The sequence below is a fragment of the Culex quinquefasciatus genome, chromosome 1 (genome assembly GCF_015732765.1).
Source record: "Culex quinquefasciatus strain JHB chromosome 1, VPISU_Cqui_1.0_pri_paternal, whole genome shotgun sequence".
Classification (NCBI taxonomy): domain Eukaryota; kingdom Metazoa; phylum Arthropoda; class Insecta; order Diptera; family Culicidae; genus Culex; species Culex quinquefasciatus.
The window spans coordinates 72,233,437-72,256,411 of NC_051861.1; the positions used below are offsets into that span (position 1 = coordinate 72,233,437).

At 40.2% G+C, this 22,975-nt stretch overlaps 2 protein-coding genes across 2 annotated transcripts in view; one reads left to right on the forward strand and one right to left on the reverse strand.

The window, feature by feature from the left end:
• Nucleotides 1-2,177: 2,177 nt before the first annotated feature.
• Nucleotides 2,178-3,882, reverse strand: LOC6031531 (tetracycline resistance protein, class D). The gene is made up of 4 exons (XM_038249787.1): nt 3,699-3,882; nt 3,384-3,644; nt 2,338-3,328; nt 2,178-2,280 (listed from the first exon to the last, which is right to left on the reverse strand). Exons 1-4 carry the CDS (start codon nt 3,838-3,840, stop codon nt 2,226-2,228), a joined length of 1,449 nt encoding a protein of 482 aa, XP_038105715.1. The 5' UTR covers nt 3,841-3,882; the 3' UTR covers nt 2,178-2,225.
• A 5,330-nt stretch (nt 3,883-9,212) lies between these two features.
• The window catches only part of LOC6031420 (protein timeless homolog), a 158,445-nt gene continuing 144,682 nt past the window's right edge, over nt 9,213-22,975 (forward strand). The window contains exons 1-7 of the mRNA XM_038263257.1: nt 9,213-9,781; nt 9,838-10,610; nt 17,090-17,213; nt 17,527-17,690; nt 20,505-20,673; nt 21,043-21,179; nt 21,260-21,340. Of these exons, the coding sequence (XP_038119185.1) occupies nt 9,356-9,781; nt 9,838-10,610; nt 17,090-17,213; nt 17,527-17,690; nt 20,505-20,673; nt 21,043-21,179; nt 21,260-21,340 (1,874 nt within the window). The 5' untranslated portion in view covers nt 9,213-9,355. The remainder of the gene's footprint in view (nt 9,782-9,837; nt 10,611-17,089; nt 17,214-17,526; nt 17,691-20,504; nt 20,674-21,042; nt 21,180-21,259; nt 21,341-22,975) is intronic.

The window sequence follows — 22,975 nt, forward strand, 5'->3', positions numbered from 1 at the left end:
GGGCTTGGGGGGACATTTACAGAAACATACGAGTTGTGGCAATATGGGTATCAAAATTCATGGTTTTTGATACTGAACATAATAATGGACATTTCGACAGTAGTGGCCACAACCTGGAGTGGCTGGTGCCCTCAAAGAAGGTTCCCTCGGGGCGTGGGGGGACATTTACAGAAACATACGAGTTGTGGCAATATGGGTATCAAAATTCATGGTTTTTGATACTGAACATAATAATGGCCATTTCGACAGTAGTGGCCACAACCTGGAGTGGCCGGTGCCCTCAAAGAAGGTTCCCCCGGGGCCTGGGGGGACATTTACAGAAACATACGAGATGTGGCAATATGGGTATCAAAATTCATGGTTTTTGATACTGAACATAATAATGGCCATTTCGACAGTAGTGGCCACAACCTGGAGTGGCCGGTGCCCTAAAAGAAGGTTCCCCCGGGGCCTGGGGGGACATTTACAGAAACATACGAGTTGTGGCAATATGGGTATCAAAATTCATGGTTTTTGATACTGAACATAATAATGGCCATTTCGACAGTAGTGGCCACTACCTGGAGTGGCCGGTGCCCTCAAAGAAGGTTCCCCCGGGGCCTGGGGGGACATTTACAGAAACATACGAGTTGTGGCAATATGGGTATCAAAATTCATGGTTTTTGACACTGAACATAATAATGGCCATTTCAACAGTAGTGGCCACAACCTGGAGTGGCCGGTGCCCTCAAAGAAGGTTCCTCTGGGGCCTGGGGGGACATTTACAGAAACATACGAGTTGTGGCAATATGGGTATCAAAATTCATGGTTTTTTAGATTGAACATAATAATTGCCATTTCGACAGTAGTGGCCACAACCTGGAGTGGCCGGTGCCCTCAAAGAAGGTTCCACTGGGGCCTGGGGGGACATTTACAGAACCATACGAGTTGTGGCAATATGGGTATCAACATTCATGATTTTTGATACTGTACATGAAAATTGACATTCCGACAGTAGTGGCCACAACCTGGAGTGGCCGGTGATCTCAAAGCAGGTTCCCCCGGGGCCTCGAGGGTCTTTTACAGAACCATACGAGTTGTGGCAATATGGGTATCAAAATTCATGCTTTTTGATACTGAACATGAAAATTTACATTACGACAGTAGTGGCCACAACCTGGAGTTGCCGGTGCCCTCGTGGAAGGTTCACCTTGGGAGAACGTTTATGACAATTTTGCCGACAAATCTATGAAAGAAAATAAAATAATCTTATTCCAGATTTCACTAGCAATCCAAAAACACATTCAAACTGTTTGGTCCTATGTCTTTCGGTTATGTCTCTGACATACCATCTTGAACTTTTTTCTATTAACCCCTTCCCGCCCAAAGCAAAATCGGGATTTTTTTTATGTTTTTCTACATATCTCGTAAGAGGATTGACCATATTGGATGAAATTTTAATGGTTATAAGTAAACATTCTATATAAACTAATGCAGGTTGAACTAGGTTGAAAAAATCTATGGCTCTGGGGTAACCATGGGCGTTAGAGGGTTAATTGACCAAAGAAGGAGATCGACCCGACCTCTACAGCTAGAGTTATTCAACTGTCTCATTGTAGACGCACTTGTCAGGACCAATTGGGTACAAAAGCCTTATGTAAATTTTTATGTACAACGGTTAAAAAACACGATTAAAAACCATTTCTGATCACTATTTTTCATTTTAATGCAAATTTTTTTTTTTTGACAAGACAACATTTTTTCGATGGATCAACTATGGTCCCCTTGGAACGAGCTGTCAAGTAGGAGCTTTTCTGTCAAGAAGGACCGCGAGGTTAATTTTTCAAAATTCATTTAAAAATCCATTTTAAACTCTTTGTGGTCGTACAAAGGGTCATTGTACTCAGAAAAATAAGCTTTATCGCTGTAAACAATAATATCAGCAATCTATGCTTCATTTTAGGACCCAATTAGACAGGTGGGGAACAAAAGACACTCTGCGAATATCATTACGATTCTAGCTAAACATCATGTTTTTGTGCTGTATCATTGCAGGTGACTTGTCTTGGACATTGAAAGGCAATTTTTCCAACTTGAAACTTCAATTGACAAAAGTTATACTAAAAAGTATGTAAATTTTAAAAAAATATATTCTTTAAATCGTGATTTAACTCATTATTGAGTCATTTTTCCAAGAGTCAAGTCATCATGTATGTGCTATTATTACGTGCAATTTTAATTGGCCTTCATTTGGAATCCACATCCTCTTCTTGAGGCGTTTTCAGCAATAAACGGATTATTCTGTAATACAAAAGATACAAATTTAAAGCTGACCATTAGAGTTCCTGAAGTACCTACGTAATAATCACCAAGTTCACGGCAAACACTCCACTCGTCAGGAACAGATACGCGTACGGAGCACTCTCGATCGTGCTGTTGTAGACATAGGTGAAGAGGAACACCGACACCAGCGGAGTGACCGCCTTGATCGATAGGTCTAGCGAGTACGTTTTGCCAACCTCACCGTCGGGCATTATGGTGGACAGAATCGATCGCGAGGCGGCCCCGTCGATCCCTTTGAACGGACTCATGAACGTGGTCAGGAAAAGTTGCCAGCCTTGCCGGGCGGAGCCCTTGATCAGGTAGTCTCCCAGATGGTTGATCGTTGAAAGTGTTAGCAGCCCAAGGTCCGACATTTTGAAGAGTTTCCGCATGAGGAAAATTCCGAAAAAGTTTCCAAACATGATGATAGCAAGTTCCGAGGAAAGCCAGAGGCTGTACATCTCAACGTCCCATCCAAACTGGCGTCTAGTGTACAGGAAGAACAAAACTCGACCAGCTATTGCGAATTCAACCATCCCCCCGACTGCTATCAAGAGCCACATAATTGTGCGACCATTGTTGGGTCTTACTTTGACGAGTGTTCTGGACATATCTTTAACAAGCTCGAAATTGAAAATTTCAGCTATTTTTTGTCTTACTGTTACAGTTTGATCAACGGGAACACTTTCGTTTGTCATGAAGGCAAGATTTAACAGGCTTAAAAATTGTAGCACGGCTGAGATTAGAAACGAAGTCGCGGTAGAGATTATATCCGCCGACCAACTGCTGATCAACAGCCCACTTAGTACTCCAAGCATCGTGAAGGCTTGTAAAATGCCCATGCGAACGGTTCGATTGTCATCGTTGGTTATATCATTCATGAAGCTGTATATTCCCGCGTTGAATACTGAAAATCCTCCGAGAATGGACACTGGAACATGAGCTGCCACATAAATCCAAGGAGTTAAGGTGAAATAAGTCGACAAGAAGCTCATCAAAGATACTAGCAGATAAGTCAGTAAGTATCCTGAAAGCAAAGATCATGTAACCGTTTAAAGCATAATAGATTTCCACAAGCTCACCGATCGATGCGATCGCAATAACGGGCTTCCTTCCAAACCGTTCCGACCATGGTCCAAAGAACAGAGCCGCTACGGCAGGAACGACCGACGTTAGCAGGACGATTGCCATCGATACGGAAGCGGCGTAAGGTTGAACGACCTGTTCAAGAACCATGCTGGCCGTTGCGTTGTCATCGCTGTGTAACTGAGAACACACTTCTTCCGCTGAACCGAGCTTAAACACGCACGTTTGATATACGATATGATCGGTTAGCATTACCTCTGGAAAACGAGGAAATCGTACTTAATTGTAATTAAAAAAAAATAACAATTTACCAGAAAGGCTCCATCCCAAACTATGCAGAAAGACCATCGGTTCAATCGATATCCGACTCGGTGGTTTTCTCCCTTGATCTGGCGTAAATCCAACGCGATTCAACAGAGGAACCTTCTCACGATCAGCGTCAATCCTGTCCATCGCGGGAACTGCACTTGTAACGCGAATGTCAACTGCTTGCCGGCACTGATCGATTAGAACTAATTACATCGGTGATGAATTCAAACTACGAGATTGAAATCATCCCAATAGTTTATATTAGCGCTAATCGTGCGCTCCCGGTTTAGAATGAGTCAGAAAACAGCACTCTATTAATGACATAATGCAGATCGCACATGGTTCCTGATTATAAACTTGTGATAACACACGACAAAGAGAACGCATCATCAAACCGATAGACGGCATCTGTGAGCTGAGCAAATTCATCGTTTAGCTGAAAAATCGATGCGAGATCCGCTCTAATGCTAGTGAAAATAAAATAAACTAATTAATCATCTCAATGGACATGTTTCATAAACAGTGGTATTCTTTGGAACATGGTTGTTATTCGAATCTAAATTTATTATGCATGAAGAAATAAACCTTCTTGTGTTATCTGTTTTGATTTTGAATGAATGAACTTTTAAACAAAATTAACTTGATATTGGATAACATTATTTTTCTAAAGATAAAAATTACTCAAAGTTTTAGACAGATACTTATATATATGCTATGCAGGGTAAAGCAAACGTTTAAAAACCTATTGAAAAAATAGTTGAAAACCCCATTTTGGAGAAATCCACCTTCTTCTACAATGTTTATGATGAATGTTTTACTTATCTAACCTCGTGTACATCTCGATTTCAGCCCCCGAGCGAGCATGTATCCTGATATCAGGGAATAAAAATCCCACCCCACCAAGTTGTTGCTTCCCAGAATAATTGCATTTTCTTCCTTCCTCCCACTTCTCCATCACTTATTCTCATGTCTGATTTTCAACGGTTTCTCTCCCCCCAAATTTTCCCCACCCAATTTGCCTCGAGCGTTTCAGTCTCATGTTGATGATGTTGATGCTGCTGCTGCTGCTGCGGTTTGGAAATTTTCAGGGATTGAATTCGATTAATTTTCCTCTTATTATGTTATCATTATTTACTACCGTACCTCGCCGGGGGCTATTTTTCGGTTCTCACTTTTTTTGCCTCGCTTTTCCTCCATCATCTTTTGTGAGCTGTTTGTGTATGTTGCTCGACTTTCTTGTGCACGTGTTCTATTTTTTGCGATGCAACCAAAATGTTTTTATTTTGTATAGGTACAACCACCCCCAGCATCATTTGAGACTGCTCCATTTCTGGGGTTGGAAACATTTTGTGGGGAGAAACTTTATCCTGCTAAACACGATGACAGCAGGATTGATTTAATTGAATTTTTGTGATATCTACTAAATTGAATTCTTCATCTAAACTGCCACAGCTAGTCTCAAAGTTCATTAGTTTTGATTAATGGCCGGATGGACCCTTGGACATTATGTGGAGTTTTGACGCAATCAAAAATGTAAAAAATTGAATTAATGTCTGTCCCTGGTATTTTATAATTATTCTGACGATGAGTTCACTTTTATAACCACGAATTTGCAAATGCAAAAGTTCAGAAGCAATTATAAAACGAAAATTAACCCACCATTAGCAGCACAAGCAGCAATCGTGGAAAAATGCTGAGCTCAAATTTTCCACTGCGGAACAATTTCTGCTTAATTTTCATTCTACTTTTCCCAGGGGTGGCCAACCGTTGACCTCGTGGATGGAGAAAGCGGCACTAATTAGTTCCATTATCACATGTATCATTGTGCCATAGGGTGTACTTAATTGTAAAATTAGATTTTTTAAATTTCAATAAAAACCAGACTGAAGCAAAGGTAAAAAATCTTCATATTATCAAAAAACATTACACAGCAAAAAATGTGTATAATTGGAAGGTGTAATTTTGGAAGGTTGAATATTACCTCTTTTAAGATGTAATTTTACCTCAATTTAGGATGAAAAAACGACAATACACCAGAATAGTGGTAAAATTACACATTTTCAGTTGTAAAATTACACATTTTGTCTGACATAAAACATGTACCCCTTTTTAGATGAAATTTTACCATGATTTGTTTTCTGTCTATCTTAGTGCTGGAACAACCCCACGTGTCACACCTCAGAGGCACAACACACACACACACACACACACACACACACACACACACACACACACACACACACACGTGAAATTTTCCACTCATTCACACGCTGGACACGTGTTTTTTCGATTCCCGCCGCAGCCAAAGTGCATGCATCTGCAATTTTCTGCATAAAGATGCACTCTCTCACATTCTGTGGGCACCTGCCATGTGGTGTGTTTGCTCGGGGGTGTATTGTGTGTGAGTAAGTGTGGGCGTGTTTGGGAATGAATGCAACCAACTATAATTAAATTTAAATTTATTTTATTGATAAATTAAATGCTTTCTCATAAAAGCGATAAATGAGAAATAAAACGCCATTTTCGGACGTGTGATTGTCACATGTCGTTGAAAGGTATATTGGACATCATAATATTAATGAGGCATTGGAAGAGTGAGGTTTAACTTGGGTATAGTGAAGCTTAATTTCGATTACCGTCAGTGGGGGTGACTAAGGGTCAAATACGATACACCTCTCGTCATTTCCTAATATGTAACAAAAACAATTTTAATAACATCGAAAATCTTTTATCGTAGAATTGTTCTTAGATAGTCTACCAACATTTTCCCAAAATATGGTGTAATGGACTGTACCTTAAATGGCAATCGTTTGAAAATTGACCCAATCTCACCCCTTAGAGGGGGTGACATTGGGTCAAATGAAACAAAAATGATGCTCAAATACAAAGATATGGTAAAACAAGTCATCCAACAGTGTTTCTTGTTCGAGGGAATCGTATTGACATGCTTAAATGTTTGAAGTAGAGAGTTTCAAACATTTGGGTACTTTTTGATCAATTCCAACAAAAAAAAATTAAAAAGTTGATTTTTCGAGAAGTAATTTTTGGCCAAAAACGTACTTCAACTTTAGACAGCTGACAGGATTTGTTCTAGGAACGAATATTTTTCAGCAAAGTCATCTTAAGATGTCCCTTGCACAGCCAGAACAGAATTTAGTTTTATTGAGAAGTACCTGAGAAATGGTAAAATCCGTAAAAAATACTTTGACCCAATCTCACCCCCCAGACCCAATGTCACCCCCACAGACTTACTTTTACTTTTTACTTTACTTTTACTGCTCAGACAACCCCCGGGTCATGAGCTGTCTCCAGATGCGCTGCCACTGAACCCGGTCTTGGGCTGCTACTCTCCAATTCCGACTCGGAAATCCCGCACTTCTCAGATCTTCCTCCACTTGGTCTAACCACCTTGCACGTTGCGCCCCCCTCCGCCGCGTTCCAGACGGCTCCGAATTGAACATCAACTTCACCGGATTGATAGTCTGGTCTGGTTCGGGCAGCGCGTCCGGCATTCTCGTGACGTGTCCGGCCCACCTGATCCGGCCAGCCTTGGCGACTTTCCGAATGTTTGACTTGCCGTAGAGTTGCGCCAGCTCGTGGTTCATCCTTCTCCTCCATACAGTGTTCTCACCGGGGGGATGGCAACCCTATTCCGACCAAAGCAAACTGACAACAGTCGACATTAGCACGGTTGTCAAATGAGAGCCCACAGCAAAAGCACTAGCTGTCAAATGGTAGCCCATAACAAATCATTGTTTGGGTTTTTGATTTTCAAATTTCCCGCAATTGAAACGATAAATACTCGAAAAAACAAGTGAATTGTGTTGCTGATGGCAACTTCTATCATATCCTTGAAGATTCCATCCCAAGATTGGCTGAAAATTCATATCGAAAAAAGTGATTTTTCTGTTTACCTTTTTTTGCTTTTTTTCTTTTGGTCGATCAAACAGTGCGCCCGAACAATGTGAATCGGCATTACACATTTTTCAGTTTGGTTTTACACATTTGCATGGGACTTTTGAGTTTAACCAGGATAACACACTTCGTGTTACCCAAGTAATATGAATAATACTGATTCTGAGTGTTTGTTATCTGAACTTCCAAGATGGCGGCTTCGTCGCTACCCCCTGGTTCTCACGCACGCCGCCAAAGATCGTCCTAAGCACTCGCCGTTCGAAAACTTCAAGCGCTTGCAGGTCCTCCTCGAGCATCGTCCACGTCTCGCGTTGCGTAACATAATTTTTCTTAACTGAAACCGACTAAATCGTTGAGAACGTCGGCTCAAATTTCTATGGGGTAAGCTTACAATTTTGGTCATGTAACTAGGTTTCCCATGCTGATGGGCTACAGATTTCAGGGTTTAATAACATAGAATTTCATAAAATAATGCAAAATTTATATTACAACCAGGTTTTTTTACCACGCAGCTAGATTACTATTATTTTGCTGTAAGTGTCCGAAAGTCTGAAACTAACAATCCAAACCACTTTTAAACCTAAGCTTCCATTCACCTGGGGGATTCGAACTGACGACCTTTTGATTGTGAGTCCAACTGCCGACCAGCTAATCTACTGAGACAGGATTTTTACCCAGGAAGACGACTCCTACACCTTGACTTAGCTAACGATCAGGTTAGACCGGGGCCAAAATTTACTTCTCCGTCGTGATCTTGAAGGCGTGATCAGAAAAATCTCGTCTCGAAAAATGCCACCGATCCAGTCTAGAGAGCCTATATGGAGAGGCGAAATGTTACTCTCAGGGTTCCAATCGAACTGTCAAATCGGGGTTCCAATCGAGCAACAAGACCGTGCAAGAACAAGGTCAGAATCAATTTAAAATAATTTTGGGCAGAAAAATGAGATTAATACCATTTACAAACATTGTAACACTGTTGTTTTTACTAAAATGATCGTTTTTGTTAAGTTTGTGCTAGTTCGGTACAAGAAACGTGCCAGCACTAAAAAAATACTACAAGTTTTTCAACCTTAAATTTGAATGACTTTGGGTGTTTAGAATTTCTCCCAGAACATTTCATTTCCCTATGTAGGTCCCTAATCCAGTCGATGGCGTTTCCAGCCCTCCATCTGTGAAGCTAGCAAGCAGACAAGCTATAACCCAGTCACGATGTTCTAGCAAGATTCTAGCAGAATTCTTAGAGAGCTGGATATTCTTAGAGCATTCTAGCAGAAATGTTCCACAGTTCTAGCGGGATTCTGACAGAACCAGCTCTGCTAGGGGAGCGTTCTTTTATTACGTAACGCGAAAAATCGGACTATTAGACCCCCTCCCCCCCCTCGTAACAAAATTCCCATACAAATTTTAAAAAATTTGTATGGAGCGTAACACGGCCTCTGACCCCCCCTCCCCCCCCTACTGCGTTACGTAATAAAAGAACGCTCCCTAGAATATTTCGTGACTGGGAACGTGCGCGCTTGCGTAAACCACTAAACGCACCGCGCACGAAGAGAGAAACGTCAAACATGAACCAAAACAAACTTTTCGTTTGCGCGCGCAAATTTCAGCTGTTTGGGTTCAGTTTGGTTCGGTTTATTTTGTATACGGTCGATTTGTGGTGCGCGATCGCGGCGACTTCTTTTAATTCGAGTGAAATAATTTGATTATTTTTGGTTGCATTAAGTGCTCATTGGTGACTTTTGCAATGGCTGTTTTGTTGGCGGACATTGACGCGACCTGTTCCAACCTCGGCCACGATGATGGGGTCAAGTATCACATGGAACCGGGTACGATCAACGGATTGAAGCATTTGATTTGGATTCTTAAGCGTGAGGGGGAGGACAATGAGTACCGGCGTTACATCGGCCAGAAGAAGGTCATGCAGACAGATTTGATTCCGATGCTGATGAGCAACTTTGACAATCCGGAGGTGGCGGATGTCTTGCTTAGATTGATTGTGAATTTGACTTATCCGGTGCTTCTACTCTATAACGGAAACTACCCAAAGGACAGTGTCGGTCGGCGTAATTTTCATCGACTGGTTGAGATTCTGCAGACTTACAAGGAGGCGTTTGCCGTTCAGCAAGCGTGGATAGCCCTTGGGGATCGCCTGCAGAAAGTGTTGAAGATGGTAGGATCATTTCATGAGGTTGAATGACTAAAAAGTAATTTTTGATTTCTTTTCAGGACTGGGCTGAACGTACCGAAGAGCAAGAGTTGATCATCGAGCGTATCCTCATGCTGATCCGTAACATTCTCCAGGTGCCGTCCTGTGTTGAAGCCGAAAATCGTTACGAAAAGGCCGCCAGCGTGCACGATCAGGTGCTTTGGGCACTGCACCAAACGGGCATTCTGAATCTGGTTCTGTACATCCTCGGATCGGAACACGAGCACCAGTACCATCTGCACTCGATGGAGATCACCTGTTTAATCTTCCGCGAACAGACGGCCATCAGTCTGGCGGACGCGCAGCTAACGCGAACGGCCGCCGAGAAGAATCGCGACGAACTGGAACTCATCATGTCACGAAAGCGCGAAAAAGCTCACCAACAGGTGCGCATTCCAGTGGCACGACACTCCCGGTTTGGTGGCACCTACGTGGTTGAAAACATGAAATCCATCTCGGACAACAATCTGATTTGCCATCAGTCGCTACAGAATGCACTCAAGCTTGAGTTTGACACAGACAAGGCACCGGTGAAAAAAAGTTTTCGGCACGTGAAGGAATCGGGCACGGTCGAGCGGAAGAGTGCGTTCTCGGTTCGGTTGTTTTTGCGTCAGTTTTGCATTGAGATACTGCGCGCGTCGTACAATAACTTGGTGCGGCAGGTGCGACGTGTGCTGGAACGGCACGCCGGACAGGAAGCTGGCGGTGGCCACGACGATTCATATCTATTGTGGGCGATACGGTTCTTTATGGAGTTTAATCGCGTGTACAAGTTTGATCTGGAGCTGGTGAGGTAAGTTTCTTCTTTTTAATTTTTTATCGTGTTTATAATTGATTGCGATTTTCAAATTAATTTTAAAATCGATGCCAAGAATATTCTGGTGTGTTGAAGAAAATTTCAAACTAAGTGACAATTTTGGGCAAACAGACATTTTTCCAGCTTTCGATTCTGAGTCGATAGGCAAGGAAAAGTTTATCTTTAGAGCCAGATTATAGCCATGTAGCCACCAGGAAATATCTCGCCACGGCTTCATCGGACCCTCTGCCTCGTTTTTTTTTAAATGGGGAGAATCGGCTAATCCATCCCATTTCCGTGCATCTCGCTCCCAAGAGCAGAGTAGAATCCTAGTCAGTATCTACAACTGTTGCTACCCTTGCTGCTTCTGTGTGCCCATTAATGAGTGGGAAAATTTCTGTGTCGGCGTTGTCGGGCGTTTGCTCTTCTTTCACACTTTGCCAGTGAAGAGTAGAAAGCCACCTTACCAGCTTTAGAAATCCTACCTTCCATCCGTATATAGCCAAGAACTGTTCCGCCCGGTAACTAACTAACTAGCTCACAGAGAAAAGTGAACCCAAACCAAGCCAAGCCAACCAGCCAGTTAGCAAGTTAGTTAATCTTGTGCAGCGGAAGAAACGATAATAAACTCTATTTATTCAGGTGTACAAATTTTCCCGCCGCAAGCCCGGAGCGAATCTCGGTCCGAGGTGGTAGTTTTCTTTAGGGTAGGTTGGCGTGGACGAGGACGAAAATCCGACCAGAGTCGACAGTGCAAAGATGAAGCATAGAGGTTGCACAGACTAAACTAAAACCATACTAATCATCGTCGTCGGTGCTGCAGTCTCTTTCGCCGCCTTCATCCACAAGTAAAGCATAAAACATGCAAGTTGTGTGGGGGTTTCGTTTGGATCTACTCTGTGGTGAGCGGAAGCAACTTCCTACTGTATAGGAAAGATTAATGTTCGCAACAGCCCCGAAGGGGGAGGAGGGCTGTGGGTGTCATCGTCGGGTCCTGAGTGAACTTTGGCCTCCTCCACAAGTCATGGTCATAGCGGTTGAGCAATTGTACAAAGTTAACCCAGAGCTGGCCAATTACATGCGGCGAGCGAGTAGGATATCGAAGCTGAGTTTAGATTGAGCTTAATTTACTGAATCAAGAAAATTTTATCGTACGTGCTGCTTTTAAAAAGTATGGTTTTTGTTAGAGGCAAGAAGGGCAAATAAAATTAAATATTGCCAATTTTGCACCTAATTCGACGCACAGCCAGAAAATATTCACACCTCAAATATACACACATCAGAATGCACACCCCTTCTCCACCTTGCTTGCCTACTGTGGTGGGTAGCAGTTGTCGGCACTCCATAAAACCCACGTTGATAATATTTCATATTTCCCTAAAAAAAAAATCTTTCTCATTTTGTTGTACGGTGTTATCTGTTGAACTAGTCAAAGTGTGTTAATTGAAATTATACACTATTTATGAGTACGCCTAAAGAGCCAAAGATTCTATCGCAATAATCCATCTTTATTCAACACACCTCTATACGAGCGTTAATAGCATAACCGCACGCTGCGAAAGTGATAAAATATAATTAAACCACCGCCTGAATCACTAAATTCTGATTAAACTTACTGTGAATTATACTAACAAAAGGATACACCAAACAGAGTTTGTGTGGTCGGCGAAAGTTCCATTATGTGTGTGGTTGTGTGTTGCGCAACTAGCACAAAAGTGGGAGATTTTGGGAAGATTAGTTCAAAACTAGGAAAAGCACGACCACCACCACCGAAACCAGGCCACCACACGCCGCCGGAAGCTAGAACAGAAGCGTTCCTTTGTAGTTATACAGAACCATACCCACAAATATGCATCAGGAGCCTCATCATGCTGCTACTGCTTCTGCAAGTTATAACGAGAAGGTAGCTTCGAGCGTCCACCAGCAAGTCCGCTGAAGGAGGAACGTGCCAAGAACATTGTCAGTGTGGCAGGTTCCGGTATACGGTTAAGGCCAGCGCCCAGGCCGGAGAGACAATGAAGATGGGAGACCAAATACATAGATGCCATCGAGAAGGGAGAACCAGAAGGGAGTGCTTATTTAGCATTAATATGCTATCAAAATTCAAACAACTCTTGGCACTCTTGGTAATACGCAAACTAAGTCAAAATGTTGCTGCCAGTACGTTGAATATGGGCCAAATGTGGCAAATTTGTGGTGGAACGTGGATTATGTTGAGCACCTGCATCGGGATTGGGGCCAATTTTCATCAATCAAAACGATTTTCATCCGGCCTACACCAATAAAAGATTTGAACGCTTGTATTTTTCTAATTTATTTATGTGTATATTGGTGAAAACAAACCTGGTCAATACTATATCATTCACATAAATCTAGGAAAAACCCGGGATTTTTATCCACCGGGAGAAAACCGGGAAAAATTCGGGAATCCGACTGACAAACCGGGAAAATATTTTAAGTTTAGTTAAAATTTGTTCCTAACATCATAATCTATCATTTAAGAAGTGAGCACCTGTAATTCCTCGACATGACCTCAAAATGGGACAGGCTAATGTTTACATATCGACTCAGAATCGAAAACTGAACAAATGTCTGTGTGTGTATGTATGTATGTGACCAAAATTCTCACTGAGTTTTCTCAGCACTGGCTGAACCAATTTTAACCAAACTAGTTGCAACCGACATCGCTATTGAATTGTTTGAAGTTTCGATAACTAGTTCAAAAGTTATGTATAAAAATGTGTTTTCACATAAATCCGGATCTCATTTATATGCATGTAAACGATGTACGGATGCACCATTCGACCCATCGTTGGTGAGGTAATCGAGAGACCTTTCCAATGAGTCCACAACATTGAAGATCTGGCAACCCTGTCTCGAGTTATGACCTTTAAGTGATATTTATGTACTTTATTGAAGCTGGATCTCAATTAAATGTATGCAAACGATGTCCGGATCCATCACCCGACCCATTGTTAGTTAGGTAAGCGAGAAACCTTTCCAACGAGTCCACAACATTGAAGATTTGGCAACCCTGTCTCGATTTATGACCACTTAAGTTATATCTGTGTACTTATTTTTCTGGATCTAAAATAATAGCTGAAATTTTCAGATATTTTAAAAATACAACATTTTTAGAATTCTACTACAAAATACAGGCACTACTTTGAGTACAGGCAATCACTTTTAGGTGGTTACTACATCAAAACAAAAATTGAGTTCAAGTTGAAAATTATGTGTTGTTGAAAAGCACGGTCATTTTCTACGAATTTTTGCTCAACATCCCTACACACTAGCCTGTACCATTTTGAGGCCATGTCGAGGAATTTCAAGTGCTCACTTCTTAAATGATAGATTATGATGTTAGGAACAATGTTTTCTTAGACAAGAAAAAATAATAAAATACTTTCTCGCACCCCCTAGTCGATTTACTGAAAAAAGTCACTTTTTTGAACAAATTTTCTAAAATCGCTAGGAATCAATACAAAAAATGTTTCGATCAGGTGTGTATTATCTTCAAACGATAGGTTTTTGTCCATAGATTAAGATGCACTGTCAATATTGGACCAAAACTTAAGTTTTTGGACTCTTCCAGGCGGATTTATGTCGGAAAAAATCGCATTTTTTCGAAACTTTTTTCAGAAATGCTCATTTAATTTAGGGTAGCCTATTTTTCCCAGTAAAACCAATACATGCAGCTTGTAGAAAATTTCATGGTGAACATTTTTTCCCTCTGAGGAAATGCAATTTCGACACTCTAGAGTCGAGATATTTGAGTTTTAGTGAGAAAAAAAGTGCCGATTTTCAAAATTTCTCAGAATTCAAAGCAAGGCCTACTAATTACACGATGTTGCAAGCATGTGTCGCAGTTTCAGTGTAATTTTTTGAACAACCTAAAATAGACATGCGCAAACCTGTATTGTACTTGGTCCAACAGAACTAACATAATATCACAAGAAAACTAGTTTAGTCGAGGATGACTTTCGACTTTTTACCGAAAGATTCGATTTCGATCTAAAACCCCCATCGACAAGTTCTCCTGCTGGGATTTTGACACCTTCTTAGAGTGTACTGGTATGTGTGATTACTGTTTATTACTGTTTATTGTTTATTCGTCAAGCTTATGTAGACTACTTACAATTTTCTTACATACTAGATATTATTTCTATTGTATAGATTTTTTCGTAGTTCCGGTTTAGACATGTCGAAATGTATGTACTGTGAATTTTCATTATAAAAGCGCATCATTTGATTTAATGGCGAATTTTTTAAATAATTTGTCGTGTATGCAGTTATTCTAAAAAGTTGTGAATGTCTAAGAGTACGGCTTGGTTCATGAATACTATTGCGTATTACTGAAAATAATGCTGCTGACTGTATGCGTTGAGAAATAATGTCGTTGATGAAAGAGAGCATGGCAAATTTACGACGTTCTTGTAATGATTGTATGTTTATGAGCATGCAGCGTGCTTCATACGATGGGAGAGGAAATGCAGTCCAGTTAAGTTTACGTAGTGCGTACAGTAAGAATTGTTTTTGGACAGATTCAATACGTGCTTGGTGTACGGCATAGTATGGATTCCAGACGATACTACAGTATTCCAAGAGTGGCCTGACATACGTTATATAGAGTAATTTAATAGTATACGGGTCCTGGAAGTTGAATGCAAAGCGCTTTATAAAGCCTAATGTACTTTTGCCTTGTTTATTATTGTGTTATAGTGTTCTACAAAGTTAGTTGTGAGTCTAGGATGACACCTAGATCACGTACTACTTTGCATTTTTCTACTGGTTGGTTTCCTAATAATACTGTTATGTTTGGTGTTTCATGTTTTCTGCTGAAGGCAATGGAATTACATTTCTTTACATTCAATTGGAGTAGGCTTTTACTACACCATGTGTAGAAAAGATTAATTTCGTTTTGGAATACATGACTGTCATTGGCATTTCCTATTTCCATATACAATTTCATGTCGTCTGCATATACAAGTACGTTAATTTTTTTAAGAATGAAGGAAATGTCGTTTACATACAAGATGAAAAGAAGAGGTCCTAGATGGGATCCTTGCGGAACCCCAGAGGTGACGTGAATTGATTCCGATAGTACATTTTGGAAGCGAACAATTTGTTCGCGCTTAGTCAAATATGACTTAAGCCATTCCAAAAGATTCGGTTGAATTCCAATTTTCTGCAGTTTGAAGATTAATAATGGTATGTCGATTCTGTCAAATGCCTTACTAAAGTCTGTGTAAATTGCTTCTACGAAATTGCGATTGTGCATTGCATTCAGTGTAAAATTTACAAATTCTAAAAGGTTGGTGCTAGTAGAGCGGCCTTTAAAAAAGCCGTTCTGTTTACATGTGATGCGGTTTTTTTACTTGCTGAAAGATTTTTTCATTTATAATAGATTCGAAAAGTTTTGGAATGCAAGACAAAAGGGCAATTCCGCGATAATTACGTATGTCTGATTTTGGGCCTGATTTGAAAATAGGCACCAAAAAAAGACTTTTTCCATGTTTGTGGGAATTTTCCAGTATTTATTGACATGTTGAAGAGATAATGCAGTGGAAATGTCAATTCTTCTGCAAGGTTCTTTAGGAATGCAGGTGCTATTCCGTCGGGTCCTGGTCCTTTTGATGAGTCTAAGTCCTTTAATGCCTGGCGTACTTCCGTTTCTGACAAAGAATTGACTGAGACGTCATTTGGAAATTCTGGTATATATGAAAAATAGTCGCGGTCGCGGTCTTCTTCGGAAAATGAGGTGTATACTTCTTTGAAAAATTTTGAAAAAAGATTGCAAATTTCTTTTGAGTTACTGCCTACATTTTCGTCCAGTTGCATTTGCGATGGGAAGTTACTACTTTTGGATTTGGATTTTACGTAATTAAAGAAATTTTTCGGGCATGATTTGACTTCAGATTCGACTTTACTATTATATTCTTCGTTGGCAGAATTGAGTGCCGAAAAATTGGTCGGAAATATTCAGATAATTCAGAAGATTTGTGTCATTTGTATTGTTTCTGTATAGTTTGTAGGCTTTTTGTTTTCTATTTTTAAATTTCTTAGTTGTGGAGTGAACCACACTGGGTATTTATTGCCTGTGTTATTACGTCGTCTTCTTCTAGTAGGTACGGTTTCAGATGTTATAGTGTTAATTTCCGTATAGAATTTTCCTACTAATTCGTCGACATTTCCTTCATTATTAAATAAATTTTGCCAGTCAATTGCAAGTAGTTTACGTTTGGCTTCTACAAAGTTTGTTTTATTGTATTCCAGGACTTCTTCATATTCCCAGTCAATGGGCAAAGTGTTTTTATGGACATAAATAGAATATTCAATTGCTGTATGGAAGACTTCATTCTTTCAAAGGGGGGTTACAGATTCTTGTACATGAAAGTCTTCAATACAAGGTATTAATTTTTTATTGTAAAGGTATTAATTTCCCTACTTGATTTTTCTTGCCTTTTTCTGTCCAGCGAGTCCCTAAGCGTGCCGTGCTTTCACTGGATCATAACCCGCATCGAGCACTACATCGACATGATGAGGTCGGACAAGACCCGGGCGCGCCTCTGGGCACGCCGTTTGCACGTAGCTGTACAGGTAATTTTCCGCCTCCTTTCCGCTATTTTCAATCGGTGGCCAATTTCATAAATATTAAATCATGTCTCCGTCTTCTTTCCTTTTTCTTCATTTCTCCTTTAAACTCTTTCTCTCTCTCACACCCACACACTTGACCCGGATGCTGGTCCCTGGTGTGATGTCTGGGGCACCCGCTTCCGGCCAAACTACAATAACTCTTGCTTGTACTGCTGATTGTATTGCCTCGGTTCGCTGAACATCGTTGTTTGTTGCGCTCCACGGCGATTATCCCGGCGCGGTGATCCATATAAAACACACACACACAACCCCGCAGGCTTATCGGGAGATGCTGCAAAGTCTGAACACGCTGCAAAAGTTCCAGGACGACAAGGCCAAGGATCTGTTTGCGATGCTGCAGAATAATGTGTTCTACGTGCTCGAGTACCGCGAGGTCATCCTGCACCTGCTGATCAACTACAACGAGAACGACAGCACCCGGTGAGTTTGGGGATGTGCTGAGGAGCTTTAAACTGTATGGATATTGAAAAAAGGAACTGTTTATATTTATATAAGTCTGGCAAATTTGATTTGAGTTTAGATCAATAAAATCAATTTGTCCTAAACTTATGCCGAAAATTTTGCTACAAAAAGCTCATGAAAAGATGATTTCTATAAAAAGTTATATAACAAATACTATTACAAAAATCAAAAAAGGTGCAAAAAAAGTTTGTACACCTTTCGAAAAATTAACAGAAATAAAGTTATTTGTTGACAAATCACCATGAATCCAGTCTCCCAACTGACATCCTTGACTGATTAAAAAAATAATTTGGATTGATGTGGATTGAATATAAAGTTTACTAACTACTTAGTATAAAAATTTATAAAACTCTGGAAATTCTGTATACAACTTATCCAAACTGAATTTCGCAAACTTTTAATTTAACTAAATGTCAATATATTACCATAGAATTGCTAAATAAACATTTTGGAGTGGGTATAACACCGTTTTCGGGGTCTTTGTATCGATAGAATAGATTTTTCGTTGGAATTTCGTACCAACCCGGAATTACGTCGTCAGAAAATCCGCCGGCATCCGAACCGGTCCACGATTCACAAGTCAACCTATATGCCATCGGAAAGGGCATACAATTTCCGATCTTTTGATACCCAAACATCTAGGGTTTCTATAAAACCCACGTTTTTAAATACCTAGGTAAAAACGTTGTTATGGTTTTGTTTGAGCAACCTGCCAAAAATGAATGAACTTTCGTAATTTTTGTTCTCGTGGATCAAACTTAATGTTTGCTCAGGTATTTAAAAACGTGGGTTTTAAAGAAAACCTAGATGTTTGGGTGTTAAAAGATCGAAAATTTTATGCCCTTTCCGATGTCACATAGGTTGACTTGTGAATCGTGGACCGGTTCGGATGCCGGCGGATTTCCCGACGACGTAATTCCGGGTTGGTACGAAAGTCCAACGAAAAATCTTTTCTATCGATAAAAAGACCCCCAAAACGGTGTTATACCCACTCCAAAACGTTAATTTAGCAATTCGATGGTAATATATTAACATTTAGTTAAATTAAAAGTTTGCAAATTAAGTTTAAATAAGTTTTATATAGAATTTCCAGAGTTTTATAAACTTTTATACTACACCCAGAACTGGGCATCGGCATACGAGAGGATAAAGAGCACGATTCGGTAGTAAAATGGTACTGTGTGCAGACGGAGAGGATAAATCCCGAAATTACCGAGAGTACTTTACTCATGATTCATCTTCAAAAAAAGTTCATCTAACAAAAAAAAAAATACCGGTACCGAGACTCGAACCCAAGACCTTCGGCTTATTGAACCGTGTCTTTGCCGTATGGGCCACCATGGTTCGGTAACTAAGGGGCGGTCATTTGTCCATATAAGCCACTCAATAGGATGAACTGTTCCAATGAACGAATGAACACGCGAGAGGATTATACTCTCGCAAAATAGCACTTTCCTCACGTTTCTTTTCGTGAGGACTTTCCTCTCGTTCTTTAACTTTGGGTGTAAGTAGTTAGTAAACTTTATATTCAATTCAAATTATTTTTTTAATCAATCAAGGATGCCTATTTGGAGTTGGGACACTGGATTTATGGTGATTTTTCAACAAATAACTTTATTTATGTTAATTTTTCGAAAAGTGTACAAACTTTTTTAGCACCTTTTTTGATTTTTGTGATAGTATTTGTTATATAACTTTTTATAGAAATCATCTTTTCATGAGCTTTTTGTAGCAAAATGTTCGGCATGAGTTTCTGAACAAAACGTAGTACTAGGTTTCTGTCAAACTTTAAATTCACAAAAGGGCCTATTTGTCATTACCAATAATAACAGTGCCGATAAGTTTATTGTAACACTGTTCTGCGAGATTTCAAATTTATGATAGACATTGAGGAAATTAATATTTATTATGTAGAACATAATGTAGGCTTCTACATAATCCATCATATATGAAATGATGTGTAACTGAACCAATTTGGTTATTCCTAGATGAATAAGGAAATAAAGAAATTGTAGAAAATCATAGAACTTACACATTCTGGAAAATTCAAAAAATGTAGAAAATCCAGGAAAGGGGCCATCCATAAACCTCGTGGAAAAATTACAAAATTTGCCCTTATATTTTTCTTGAATAATATTTTCATCTGGAAATCTGCTGATTGATATTGGATTTCCGGTAAATCACGCATTATATTTTATATCCACTGGGACGCGGGCCCAACTAAATATTTTATGATAAACATCCCCGCACAAATACCGGACCACAATGACCACAGTTTTTGAAGCGTAAACCCAGTCCGGTGTCACCGGGGGCGACCGAATTCGCGAGTTATAATCCACCTCATATTATGCGTATCTGTATGTGTGTGTTTGTGTGCCAAATGCCAACATCATAAAACACATCAAAACAGATGCACCAACCCCGCGAAAAAGAGAGTGAGAGCTTCAAACGTGTTATGAATGTTTAATGATGGCTAAATGAAAATATTCCCGCGGAAATAGTTTGGAATCGCATTAACGAGGGAAAATAATTTAAGCAGGTAGAGTTGTTGAGATGCAGGAAAATATCTCTTTGTAGAATCGGACTGATTCGAGACTTGATGCAGAATTATTTAGTTCATAACAATTAGAGTTTCATGCCTAATTCTCTGTAATGATCTACCCAACTCTGCTCCAACAGAGTCGTCTAATGAACTTAGTGTTGCTTTCCATTGTATGCTCGCTCATTGCTTATTCTGAATTCTTCTTGTTTCCGCTCTAATTACATTCCCAGGGCTTACTTACGTGACGTAATCGAGACAGCCCACATGTTCTTCAAAATGCTGGAAAAGTATTGCCAGGGGACCGGCGGCGTGCGTGTCCAGAGTAAGAAGCGCGCCAAGCCGAAACGCAACAACAACAAGGACAAACAGGGCAAAGCCTCTCAGCAGCCGGAGATGGATGTAAGTAGATAGGGGTTGAGAGTGCTGTTTTGGGATTTCAGGTGTAAATTTTGTCAATTGTGTTCGCTAGAATAGTGATATTTATTTTTTTAACGCAACAGAAATTGGTTTAAACCGAAACCACTCCCAAAGAGATACTCCAAAATCAATTTTTTTACCCCTTTACAGTGTACTAATTTCATCCTAAACGGCTTTCACTGGATGTGGCGCGTGGGATGCTATCACTGTTGCAAAATTCTTCGCCAACTCTCGCTCCACAACAGAGACTGTAATTAATTTTATTTTCCTTCTTTCATTTTCCTACCCAACAAAACGACTTTCCATGGGACCATTGCGCCGTGCTCGTGTCATTCCGGTGCGCTCCCCCAGCTGGAGAGTTTAGAGGGGCTGTGGCTGACAATGGCTGGCGAAGTTTCGACATGTCTGGCTAATCAGATTACACTGCCAGAGGAGGATCATCCGATTCCGTTCGACGCCGCGTCCGACGTTCCAATCGACGATCAAAAGTACGTTCCAGCGATGGAATCCTTTCGCCAGGACTTGCGAGAATTAATCCCTCTTCTCTTCTTCTTTTTAATCAACTCAGGGGCGACTGCATGATACGGATTCACTCGCTGCTCCGGGATGGAAAATACGAACATGCAATTATTTTAATGCGATCTGCCAGGTAAGTGAAATGAATTATAGTGTTCCTAGCAAAACAGCGAGAAAGCAAAAGATCTTTTCGTGTGCTACGACTGGTCAACGCGTTCATAAATCTTAATTTATTATTTAATTAAATGTATCGTGATAATTTTTAACGTTGGTGGTGTGAAACGATGAATAACGGTGCCGTGAGACACTTTTGCAGGGTGGTGCAACTCGACTGTCAATTTTAATTTCGAATCACGAATCACAACACCTTGAAAACCTGGTAGAAGAAAGCATGTTTTTGGTTTTGGGTAATAAAAAGATTCGTGAATTCTAGTTGTGTAACCTGTAATTAAATAAATCTGAAGTTTTTTAAAAAGGTCCAATTAACCGCCTTAAGCAATAACTGAAACTTTGATTTATTGGACCTTTTCAAAAAAAAAAAACTCCACACCCAAAGTTAAAGAACGAGATGATAGTCCTCACGAAAAGAAACGTCAGGAAAGTGCTATTTTGCGAGAGTATAGTCCTCTCGCGTGTTCATTCGTTCATTGGAACAGTTCATCCTATTGAGTGGCTTATATGGAAAAATGACCGCCACTTAGTCACCGAACCATGGTGGCCCATACGGCAAAGGCACGGTTCAATATGCCGAAGGTCTTGGGTTCGATTCTCGGTACCGGTATTTTTTATTTTTTGATAGATAAACTTTTTTGAAGATGAACCCATGAGTAAAGTACTCTCGGTAATTTTGGGATTTATCCTCTCAGTCCGCACACAGTACCGTTTTACTACCGAATCGTGCTCTCTATCCTCTCGTATGCCGATGTCAGGTTCTGGGTGCAGAAATACAACTTATGATTAAAATATATATTACAAGTCTTACCCGACAAACTTCGTCTTGTCCTTTTTTGTTTGTTGACGTATACTGCCGTTCTACGCATAATTGTCCCATGTTCGAAAAAGTGCAACTGAGAAAAACGCGATTGAAATTTTTCGACCGTTTTCTGTGTTTCTACGCATAATTGTCCCGTGGGTCTATATTCGCCCTATGTGTCCCTAATCGCCCCAGTTAGCAGTTGATCACCCTTTTTTGTGATTCTCTTGCTATACAACTGGTAAACAAGACATAATACTTAGTAAAACTAATGATTCCGTGTAAGAAAATACTTGGTGGGACAATTATGCGTAGAAGTTTAACGATGGGACAAACAGACTTGGTGTTGTTTTTCATGAGTTTCCGAACAAAGTACCAGATTTTATGTGTTTTTCTTAAAGTACACATCAAACTAAACTTAAAAATGTCATAAAGTCAATATCGCCCAAAACTGACATGGGACAATTATGCGTAGAACGGCAGTATAGCTTGTTTGCTTATTCAGCCTCCTGTGATCAAAATTTGATTTTACGCAGCTTTTTCCATACCATCTGCAGATGTTCCGAAGTCGGCCCAGAGTGGCCAAAGTGGCATTTTTTTAGCATTTAAACCTTCATTGGACTTATACAAACCCAACGCAACAAAGAGCACCTCGATCCGACGTTCCGTGTTGAATTGATTCGCGTTCGAACAAAACCGTCGAAATATTTTATATGCATAGAAGATATGATTCATTTTTTTTTTATATTAATTAAGTTATAATATGTGAACATATGGATTTCTATCTCGGAGGAA

Bases quoted from the DNA above. Each gene is read 5' to 3' on its own strand.
- LOC6031531 (XM_038249787.1), bottom strand. From the start codon at position 3,840: ATGGACAGGATTGACGCTGATCGTGAGAAGGTTCCTCTGTTGAATCGC. The intron at 3,645-3,698 runs GTAAATTGTTAT...CTCGTTTTCCAG, and splicing joins TTTGGGATGGAGCCTTTCTG to AGGTAATGCTAACCGATCAT. The intron at 3,329-3,383 runs GTGAGCTTGTGG...CTTTGCTTTCAG, and splicing joins TATTGCGATCGCATCGATCG to GATACTTACTGACTTATCTG.